Here is a 12149-nt window from a genome sequence, read left to right on the forward strand (position 1 = left end):
GCTTTGAAGAAAATTGAAAAGAAAAATCTGTGTATAAAATGGCAATATAAAAAACAGGAAAGAACGTTAATATTTTTAAAGAAACAAACCCTCAGATTCTTCTTGCACAGTGCAACCTCTCTGCTGACTTTATAAATATGGCTAAGGGCTAGCCATACTTTATAAACTAAGACTTTTTTATTGGAAATGGCACTTGATAATAAGAATTACAAACCTTTTTCACTTCTTTAACCACTTACCTTCAGTAAAATATCTGCTAGGGATCCTATAACATGCAAAGCTCCATCTTTTTTCCTTGGATCAATGTTTGGCTCTGTCAGAATCTGGTAGCAATATGCCATCATTTTTGGTAATACCTATGCAAGACAGAAAATACACCATCTCCTTTTGACAAATTATTTTAATAGCATTATTTAAGTTAAAAAATTCATATGACATTATTAACTAGAAATTTTATCTTGGCCAAAGCAACTGTGAGGTACTATGTGTAGCATCTTTCCATAGTTAAAATTTAGAAGGTTCCTTCTTCAACTTTTCAGCCAAACTTGTCAAAATTAAATTAATCTCCTTGAAATTTCACATTAGTAATAGTAAATAAGGTATTTTTGTTGTTGTCTTGAGGCAAATCAAAAAAAAGTGATGAAAAGGCAAGAGGTTCAAACAGTACCTCACCCATTTTTTCCCTTAACTTCTCTTCTGACTTGTCTCACACGTATATAAATACATACGTGTTTATACGTCTATGTATGAACATACACATATTCAAGAACAGCTTGGACTAAAACCTCATAAACTTATTCTAATCTATTGATTTTGGCAGTAACTTCTGAAGTTGACTAGACTTCAAAAGGTTTCTTGGAAAAACCAATTGTTTAATGTCATTTCCACACTCATTATGTGCTTTTCAGATATTATGACATTTTGAAGGTCTCAGTACAAATTATGAAAATGAGAAGGTCAGTGGGCAAGGACTGTTTTGACAATAAAGAAGTAGAAAGGTCATAGGCTATTCCACCTGACGTAAAGAGTATGCTCTTCTCTGAAAATCCATCTGGAAACGGAGCTCCATGTTTACTGGATGTTAAAATGGTACCTAGAAAAATGTTTGCAGTTTGAGCAAACTGACATATGCTTTCCAGGGCTTGGCCGGGTACTTTTGCACAGATGACTGGAAGTATAGAAAGATCCACAGAAAAGTTATGTCCTCATTTAAAGAGCAGCTGTATGAAATCGGTTTCATTCTTGCTAATTTCATTGCTGTCAACAGGATTTTAAATAGCAACAGTGAAAATTAATAAGGATCGGGTTCACTTTTCCCCCTGCTACAGTTTGGGAAGCTCAGAACAGCCGTGACAGAGGCTGTTTGTAAACTTGGGAAAATACCAGTACATCTATTCCAACTCAGTTCGTAGCCGGCAGGTTAATTTTAAAGCTGCAAAAAGAATCCACTTATTTATTTATTTATACATACACACATATTTTAATTCTCCCAAAATTAGAGAGCACTCAGCCAGGAAAGCATATGACTATGTATTAGCAAGTAGATTTTTCAAGACTAGCTTCCTGTAGCATCTTCAAATTTAAGGGAAAACAACATTATTAAGGAAACTTCAAATAATTAAAACCCACTAGTTCCATACCTCTTTTCTCTTCTTCGCAGCAGTATAAAGGAGATTCTGTGCTGCTGTTGTAGTGGATGCATAATCCTCAAATACATCTAACACATTAAAAAAAAAAAAGCAAAAAAACTAAAATTTCCTTTTCAGAATGACATAATAATAAAATTTTTACAAACATCTTGTTTGTGGGATATCATAAAATCAGGGTGAATAAGTAACTTCAAAACTATTGACACATGGTTAGAGAGTCAGATCCAAGCTTATGTCACATAGCTTATGAAAGCATTTACTTCTTGCCTTCCAAATCTACTGACCACTCATCGTTCCCTTTATTAGGAATGCATTATTTATTCATTAATTCTTTTGAGACCATGTATTTAAGGGATGAAAAACCCTGGCTTTTTTTTAATTAAAACCACTATAGGAACAACAACAATACATTCCAGTACCATCTGTATACCATATGTACACATTTTTGGCTTGATTTTATTAAAACCTCGTGGGAAACTTTTTGTATGTAAAAACTACTTGGATCTGGGGTAGTTTTAAATCTGCTGAAAGCTGAAGCTTTTTAACTTCATTCATTACAAGTAAACTTCCTTTAATCATATTGAAAATATAATTTATAACTTGAAAAAAAGATCTGTGCTGCCAAACATGTTCTAATCCAAACAGCCCTACACAAATTGAATTAAATAAAAAGATCTAAAAAGGTAATCTTAAAATGTGGTTAAAATTTCACACTAACTTTTCCTGAGAACTTGAAGATAAAACACAATTAAGAAATACTACTAGACTACTGGAATTCTTGTTCCAAACCCAAATGTGCCTCATTAAACTTCAATTTAATGTACTTTCATGCTTGGTTTTTTTTACCTTCCACAATACAATTTAAATCTGTATTTAACTGTCTCAGCTACATATAAAAATAGGATTCACTAGTTACACAGAAAGAACTGAATACCAAAAATCAGCAACATATTTGTACCCCAGTGATCAACACTATATTGTCAGTAATTTTTTGCATAACAACTCTCCAAGTTTTTTTAATTATTCTATGAACATTTAAATTCTGTTTTCACATATGCTAATCCCAAATCAAATAATTAAAAATTCCCAAATGCTACATATTTCTGTGGTACCTGGCTTACAGGAGTTTTCCAGCTAAAATTGCTATATTTTCAAAGTACCTTTCTCTTTGTCAATGACATGACTCTTAATAAAAGTAATTATTCATAATATGGTCCTATGTGATATTCCCAAGATTTTGCACTGCGTCTTTTGAAAGAATACATATATCTAATTATCTTACAATTTAGTAATAATAATTGGCAAAAAAATGCTGAAGACTAACAATTTTCAATAGGGAAAGAGCAAGTCAGGCCTCTTCTGGTCAAAGTGAGAGCTGCAAGAACTTGCAGACAGCTGGCACATCTGCAATTCAGGATTCTGAAACTGGCATTAAAAAGTGAGCAAGCCAGTCTATTTGGGCTGTACTAAGTACATGTGAAGTAGAAAAAAACGTTAAGAGAATCATTTAGTTTAAAGCTACCAGCCAAATGGCCAAAACTCACTTGATCTGCCGCCATCTTTTAACTACAGATTGGTGAGATTTAAGAAACAAATTTTCTTCTTCCTATTGTTCAGGACACTGGTGAAGACAGAGACATTACAGCGGCCATGCTGTTAATTGGGACTATAGTGTACAGTTAGGATGAAAGCAAAAAATAAATGCTAAACACAAACATTTACCAAATTTCATGCGGATATATTCATATGGATCCTCTTGCCAGAGCTCTTCATCCTCATCTTTGTAGCACATTAGAGAGAATATCACTTCTTCTGTTATACTCTAATATTAGAGAAGTCAAATATACATAAGTACACATAAAATAAAATTCCAGTACAGCTTCCCTCCACTATGCACTAATTTACTAGACCCGCTTTTCTGAAGAGTAAACTTCTTTTAACCAGTGCTCTTTTTATTTTGGCTAACAGAAATAAACTTACAATATACATACTTTCCTTTTGCAATAGTCCCAGACAGCAGTAATTATATAATCTATCTTTATAATAATACAGTACCACACACAAAATATACTTCAGGACATAGTCTATAAACAGCAGAACATCGCATTCTGCAGAAGGATCTCACCAATGCAACACTTAACATGAGAATGGATTTCAGAGTCCTTTCTCTTAACAGTCATGGGATTAACTAACTACAACAGGGGAGCTTATGATATGAAAAAATAAAAGTATGAAAATCACTTTTCACTTGTTCTTAGTTCACTTATAAAACACGTCCTTAAAACAGGTCCGTTCCTCATAGTTCATGTTCTCTTTGCCCACTATCTTTGCACTACAATCAATTATGAATTTCCAAATCTATAGACAATTCTGAACACTAGCAACTAATAAAAGCCAGAACATTATGACTGTCTGGCAGATTTCAAAAATAAAATAAAGAACTTATGGAACAGAATCATTAATTGAGTCAACAATATCTGCAATAAAAGGTAGTCATAATACTGAAAAAACCAACCACATTAATCTAGAAATGTTATTTTTTGCCCAGATCAACTGCTGTATGAAAGATTCATGAAATCTTCTTTAAAACTGCAAAACTGGTGGGGTTTTAGGGGGTTTTTTAATCACTCTGATGACATGCAGTGTTTATGACTGGGTTTTACGCACTGACCTGTATGTGTGGCTTCATTTGCTTCCATGTTACAGAGTGAATAACCCCTTGGTTCAGATAGTTTAATGTTTGCTGAAGAACACGTGGCGCAACATAGTCTTTTTGCCTGTATTGGTCTAAGATTCTTAAGAGAACCTAAAGAAATGACAAATTGGTATTTTTAAATGAAGACTGAAAATTCTCTCTCATGCATAGACATGCAGTGCAACTCTTCAGTGAATGTACATGGACAGATTAATTAGTTTTACAGCAGAGGTTCTAGTGTTAGTAATCACTGTAATGCCTTTGATCCAAAAATCAGAAATCATTTAAATATTAAGGATCTAATCCTGCAAGCATTTATGTACATGTCTACCTTTACTACTAGCCCCACCATGTGATCACTTGTGATTGTAAACCAAAGATATACTTCAATATTCACAGCCTTACAGTTTACACAGGCCTCAGCAAAATTTGGAATAAGAAAAAGGCACAGTGCGATTTTCAAACTGGCTTCTAAATCTGTTAGTGGTGTCTGTGTTCATTTTTTAAGGACAGGCCTCTAAAGAAGACATATTACTTTGGAAGAACAGTGATAAGAATAGAAACACTAAACTAGAAAAGAAAAATAGGTTAGCACCTAAATCTGTGAATCAGAAGAGATGCAAAACCCTTAACTTCAATTATCTGTTGCAACCATCAGATAGTATCACCTAGCATGCTATCACAAACTCTATCACACAAATCCTCCTTAATATAAAGGCTTGCTCTACTAAGAAAAACCTACAGTACAAAGCCACTAATCTGCACTAATGGCAGATGAACTATTAAGTGTTAGTAAGTGTAAAGAATTGGCATGTACATGAATAACAATAAAAATTAAGGGCAATACATAACAAAATATTGAGTCGTATTTTCAGAAGGACAATTCTGCTTCGTAATTCTTCACAACATTATAATAAATCTTATTTTGAACATAATTCCTTCATTAGGAGTACTAAGTCTGATCTTAAGTCTTTTATACGATACGCTCCTTGGGCAAGAATTGTCTATATTGCATGTAGAATCTAGCACGATGTCAGCACTTAACAACTGATGAATAAGTAATGAAGACTTAGTAATGTAACATTCACAACAGAATTCTTACTAACTCTGCAAGGAAACGTGACAAATCAGCATTTAAGAGCCAGAAATGGAAGAAATGTGCAGATTGTCCAGTCCATTTATCTCGAAAGCTAAACTGCTCCCTCTGCTACATAGCCTAATCTCTTAACAGATGAACTTTAACTATTTCAAATCACAGTTGCCCATGGGACTCTATTTTTCCACTCAGGAGTTAAACATTGCAAGGAGTTTAGAATAGATATTAGACTGTTTCCCTTTTCATTTAATGCTTACAGCCTTACCACAATCATTCCTCTCCTTAGTTCTTAACATTTACATATTTACACAGAATTAATACACTGATGGATAAACTATCTGTTGTCAAACTGCACGGAGAAAAGTAATTTTGTTTTGCAGACAATCCTGGTACTTTGAAATCTAGTTTAAATTTGACTTGAAGTGACAACAACAGCCTGGCACCCTGCCTCAAAGACACTGGAAATTTAAACTGTAAGAAGCCTGCAGATGCCATGTCAGGGATATTTCATCTGTCAGCATGCTGAGGAGCCACATATTCTGGATATACACATTATCCAAACACTTGTCACTTGAAAAACAGCATTCCCAGGTGTTTTTCGAGGTTTACAGGCCAAAGGGAATCAAGAGCCCAGAATCATGAGCAGGAGAGCATACCGCATTCTCCTGGCTTCTTAGGAGCCTGTTTGGAATATGTAACCCAAAAGCCTGGACACTCAAGAGCTTTACCTGAGCCAAAAGCCTGGGAACTACCACTCCTAGTCATCTAGTATATGGCAGGCTGAATGAGAAACAGGAGGAGCTGTGCCAAAAACATGCGAGCTTGGGAGCCAGCACTCTCAGGGCTTTCAGGCACCCAATTGCTACAGCCATTCCACTAAACCAGGGAGATGCTGGAAGCCTGGAAGCCCATGTTCCCAGGGGCCCACAGTTCAGCTGGCAGAAAAACACAGAAAACTGACAGGAATTGCCTCTCTTCTGTGCAACTTAACTGTCTCCACAACACCATGTTAATCACAAATAATTAGCATTCCCTAACAAAAATAATTTCCTTGCAAACTGTGAATTTATGCTACATTTTCATAAAATACGCTTTCCAGCTATAAAATAACTTTTATTGCTGTTCTCCAGACACCTTCTAATCTGCTTGTATCTTCCTGAAATAAAACAGTATAATTGGATTACTGTGCCTAAGTTGTTTGCAGCAAAAGCACTTACTAAAGACTGCCCTGAAAATACACTCTTCTACGATGTGAGGCCTCTGCATCAATAGTTTTTTCTCTCAGCTATATCTAGAATGTGTATACATGATGACAATACTTTTTGTATCAGCACTCGCCTTTTCCAAGAATTTTCCTGCAGGGTTTTTTGAATTGCTGAAAATTTGTGTTATTATACCTCAGTTGTATGGCACTGAGTTCTAAAGAACTTCTCAATCACTAAAAGGAAAACCTGCCTGACTCTGTTAATTTTTGTTTAACGAATGAACTTCGATATGAGCACGCTGTTGAAAAGCAATATATTTGTTCAGCCAAAATGATCTAATTCAGAAACAAATGAACTGCACTTACCTGTTGTATGCCCACAGCGTAGGTTTTTAAAAAAAAGTCTGAGAATTCAAAGTATTCTTTAGTTACATTTCCAGGACTTCCATACCTTTATAAAGAAGAGGACACAGACATTTACATTGTGAGAAGTCTACTGTGTCAGGAAAACACAGTACTTTCTAAAACACAAAGGACCCTGAGTAGTCTTCCATCCCCTAAGGAATTCTTTCCCACAGGTTCCTTCTAAGCCATTATTTCCCATATAATGCCCCACTTCCCTTTTCTTTTCTTAGATTATCGTAAGGTACAATACTACAGTCAAGTAAATATAGCCACCTTTTTGTCACAAGCTCTGTAACTTCCATGTTTATGGATTTCTTTTCAGATCTTCCCCTGCCTTTATATTTGAGCATATAAGCACTTGTAGCTGGATGTAGTAAAATAAAAAAAAAAGTACTTTTCCTGTGGGGCTAGTTTCTTGCCATCTTAGAGAGTCAAATCATTTCACTAAGAGCTCAGACCAGTGGTTGTGCCAGTGCAAGGCACAGGACAGCAGCAAGAATACCTCTTCGGTGACCAAGAGCTGTTAAATCGACTAAACTGTCTAACTGCACCTCAAGTAATGTTACAGTTTTTAATCAGTTTGTTACCGTTCAAAAAGACGAGCTACGATATGCAATGCCCACTTCTTGCATTTCCACCACACCAGCTCCGGTCTATCATCTTCATCAATTTGCAAAGTCTCCTATAAATAAACACATTTATTTTAAATTAGCTGTGTGTACTGTTGAGAGAAATGATGCTTCAAACATTCCTTGCTGAGTAAATTAATACAAATGCACAGCATCGACTAAAGCTTTGTTTCTGTTAAGTTATAGGACATTCAGGAACTTTCAAATATCTTAATTAGTCAATATAACTGTATATGTGCAATACCTGTACAATACCTGTACTTTAATTTTCAAAATTATGCATATTTAAAAAACAGGAACTCTCACATATACTTACATACTACACAGTGGCGTGCACTCTGGCTTAAAAATTAAGCATGACACTAACTCCTCCAAATATATACACCTTAACCATATACTAATGCAAAAGCTATTAAAAGAATGTTAAGGTTGTGAAATAAATTTCTAAAAAACTTAGGAAATGCCAGTTAATGTTGTACACACAGAAACAAGAATTTAATTACTATTTTTCTTATTTTTTTCTTCCAGAAATGCAAAGGATGGATGAAAGAAAAAGAGGAACGGAGACAAATGATGGGTTTGTGATGAGCTTTTGATTCTTGTTTGAGAGAAACTGGCTAAAATATTTGGAAACTTCCAAAATATCCCAGATTGGAGTTTACATGGTGTCACTACCTCAGATAATTAAATTCTGACAGCTTAGATGATCTTCCTGCGTTTCTGTCAGAAACACCACTTATTCCAAGGATAAGAATCTTAAACAGATAACATCTTAAAAAAAGAACACTTAGAAGATCTTCACACTCACCGTTCCTCAAATGCCAACACACAAGTATCAGAGGTCTTTACAAAACTAAAACTTACCGGAGGTACATTTCTATCAATGATAGTACGGAAGATCTCCATCCACTGAGTCATAGTCTGGTTATTCACCAACTGGAGTGGCAATGCATACTGAAATAAGAAAAAAACCCACAGTCATGAAATACTAATTTTCTCTGAAAAACGTAAAGATGTTTCTACAGTAGTTACATTCTGAGGAAGATGAGGTTTTAAATAAAATTAAAACTAATTAAGTTAGATATCAATACTACTCTAATTGCATCCTTCTTGGGACAATCTACAGAGGAATTTCTGAGCAGACACTATTTGAGGAAAGTTCCTTGGTCTGAGAACTTGCTAACTCTCTTTGTTTCTTCCTCTTCTTCACAATAGCCCAGCTAAGTTTTAGGGACCACAGTAGTGTCTATATTACAGGGTTTGGGTAAACCAATAGCGTTTTTAGTAAGTGAAATGTACTCCTAATTACTACCTAGCTACTATCTAGTAAATTTTACTTCTTTACAAAATCCAAAGCAAAGTGATAATATTCAGGCAAGCTATTGAAAAGTAAAATAGGATCTTGGGATCTTCTTAATCCTCCCCCCACCTAATAACAAACTATTTTAGCTTTTTAACCCCCAGTAAGAATTTTCAGGCTGCCCCTTATGTGGGATCTTGTTTTCTTTCTCATTCTCTAAAAGTACTTCCTCACCAAACTCATCCCTGTAAGAGCCAAACTCATCTCTGTAAAATGCATGTGCCGCAATAAATAATTTCTGCCAGATCTTCAGAAGATAATGAGAAACACCACCTACTGAAGTGCACTATTTGACAATAATACTACACTATCCACTACTGACACTTTCAGAGGCCAACTAGCACAGTCTAGGTACCCATACAGTTTATATCAGGTTATGTGTGACTTTATAAAAATAGGAACATTTCTCCAGTAAGCTTACAGACAGGATGTGCAGAAGCACGTAGTTTCATTAAAAATTTAACCTGGGGGATCATGTGACCAGTTTTTAAGTAGAAAAAACTATAAAGATCATATTTTTATAAAAGCTGTTTATTGTACACAACTTTTCCCATCCAAATTGGTATTCTTATTCAATCACACCCAGGAGTGTACTGAAGGGGGTCATTGTGCCCAGCAAAGTAAAAGTTTTGGTTTTCCCCTACACAGATGCCAACCTGAACAAGAGCATAGAAGATTTTTAAGATTTGTTTCTGAAGCAGCACAGAGTAATGGGAGTTATCAGGCAGAAGCTGGATCATCTGCTGCTGAATCCGAGGCAAAAATATTTGCATTGCTGCAATGAGAGGATCTCGCTCCTCTGCTTTTTTGTATCTGCAAAGGAAACAAAAATGTTGGTCCAGGATCTACACACTGGAGATTCTAATGCCTATTCCCCACCAGCAATTTAATTTCTGTACCCTAAAAAAAAAATATATAAATTAAAATCCAGCACTCACTCATTCACTCTCCCCTCCTCTAGCCACATCTCAACAATTTGTGCAAATTTGCTAACCTATAAATAGAGAAATGAAAAACAAATGTTACCTTATATAAACGCAGCTATTGGGAGGAAGAACTAATGTTCTTCACTACTGAATCGTCAGCTCACAGGAGCAGGGACGTGAATTTCTCTGGTGTTTGTACCAATGCCAAACCCAAGTTGGGTGGTGAACAAATAGGAGTGAACAGCCATTGAAAGGGAAAGACAATTCCTTTGTTTGGAAAAGATTCTCTCTTTCTCCATTTACATTTCTTTTGTGTGGTTTATACATATGTTTCTAACAACAGGTGTTTGGTTTTTTTAAATGAGTGAGAGAGTGCTCACTACACTTCTCCTAATTTATGCTTTGTGGATTTAGACTATCAGGAGGATGGTACAAGTAACAATATGCAACAGGAGTATATGACAATAACAGTACTGTATTCATGACATAAATGTAGAAAATAATTTGCATTCATATATCCAGCATTTAGGGAATCTTCAAACAAAAGAAGTTATAAACACTTAAGAAATTTTTCACAGATGGGTCAAATCAGATCAAAAGTACAAAGCCTCAAGAAAAAATGTCAGTAAATTCATACAGATTATTGCTGGCATCTCTGCTTTCAATTCACTGACGATATAAAGATGAAGAATAGTTTTCATTTATTTGCAGGAAAGGAAGCATATGACAATCATTAATTCCCATTTTCTATCTGAATTCCTTGTAGAACTGCCAGTGCTCTTAAGAATGTCATTCTCAGTAATCAGCTGAGACTAAAAGTACTGATTCCTCATCTACTGATGGACATCAACTTACTCATAAGTCTTCACCAGCTGATACAGGCACAGGAGGCTCCCAAGCCAACTCCCACTGTTCTGAGACTGCAAGTAGTAGCCTATCTTGTCTACCACGGCTGTCCAATGGCCGGGAAAGTCATGTTTAATGATAGCACGGAGGCACATTGTCAGCTGGGCTCTATGGCAGGAGGGAAAAAGAAATACATTATAAGTAAATAAGATCATGGCATAGTGTTTAATATTAAAAGATAGCTCCCAAATCTTTGTTTTATTGGCCACAATATATGTATTACATCACAAGTATCATACATATTTTGACAGCACTGAAAGAGTTCTGGGAAATGGCAGAGGAAAAATAAGAAAAAAATCCCAGGGGATTTAACTTTAAGGAAGAAACTGATTTCAGAACATCTTAGCTACTTTTCTCCCTTCCTCCTCTCTCTCCACACCCATCAGGCAATATTTGAAAACAATTAATTGCTCATGAAACCAGCTAGCTTTGTACTTTGAAAATGAATGTTTATACTTCTACATGCTTATGAGGCTGAAAGCAACCACAAAAACACAAATTTGTACATTTTTATTAAACAATATTGGCCTGTGTTATAATCCAAGCCAGAGGTTCCTCATGAAATTACAGTTTTCCTGGGATCTTCTGGAACAGCACTTGCTCAACCTCCGAAGCATATGGCAGAACCAATTAGGTAAAAACATCTTACCATTCCTCTCCCTCCACCCCCTTTTAGATGCCACTCACAATGGTGAGGCAAGACAGGATTGTTGACTCAACTGAGGTGTGACTAAAAAAGCTGAGCGGCACTGAACTAGAGCTGTAAATAAATATGCTTGGCTCCGCTAAGGAATAATAATAAAAAAAAAAGTCTGCAGAAAATATTAGTTCTTCTGTATTTAGTTTTCCTTGGGTAGCCTCTTGCAGTCCATTATATAAGGAGCCACTATGACAAAGTAGTTCAGTAAGGGGCCCTCCGCCTACTGATCCTTTTAGCTTTGTACAAACTCACCTTCCCCCGCAAGCCTTTGGAGTTTGTGCTTGTTGCCGATTTGGTTCCTCCTCCCCCCTTATTCTCACAAGCAAACAGTGAAAAATATCAGCATTACAACATCAGACTAGTCCCGGTAAAGTTTCTTTGACTTTTTAACCTCTGACAAATCTACAAGTTTAGCCAGCATTTAGAAACCCCGTACTTTATTCCAGGTGATTGTCCTGGGGTTTTCAACAATCCTTTTAGATGTAGATTGTCATTGTAACATCAGGACATTTTGAATATCAGGTTATGAAACGATGCCTGAACTAGTTTGCAAAAAACTCTTCAAACTTCCATTATTTT

At 35.7% G+C, this 12149-nt stretch overlaps 1 protein-coding gene across 1 annotated transcript in view; it reads right to left on the reverse strand.

Annotated features, from left to right (window-relative positions):
• IPO8 (importin 8) overlaps positions 1 to 12149 on the reverse strand; it is a 47544-nt gene that overhangs the window by 23268 nt on the left and 12127 nt on the right. Inside the window, exons 4-12 of the mRNA XM_050894353.1 lie at positions 10820 to 10978; positions 9695 to 9851; positions 8543 to 8632; positions 7637 to 7731; positions 7011 to 7095; positions 4321 to 4455; positions 3372 to 3471; positions 1641 to 1717; positions 240 to 356 (exon numbers count right to left, since the gene is read on the reverse strand). Of these exons, the coding sequence (XP_050750310.1) occupies positions 240 to 356; positions 1641 to 1717; positions 3372 to 3471; positions 4321 to 4455; positions 7011 to 7095; positions 7637 to 7731; positions 8543 to 8632; positions 9695 to 9851; positions 10820 to 10978 (1015 nt within the window). The remainder of the gene's footprint in view (positions 1 to 239; positions 357 to 1640; positions 1718 to 3371; positions 3472 to 4320; positions 4456 to 7010; positions 7096 to 7636; positions 7732 to 8542; positions 8633 to 9694; positions 9852 to 10819; positions 10979 to 12149) is intronic.

Source organism: Gymnogyps californianus, chromosome 1 (assembly GCF_018139145.2).
Source record: "Gymnogyps californianus isolate 813 chromosome 1, ASM1813914v2, whole genome shotgun sequence".
Classification (NCBI taxonomy): Eukaryota; Metazoa; Chordata; class Aves; order Accipitriformes; family Cathartidae; genus Gymnogyps; species Gymnogyps californianus.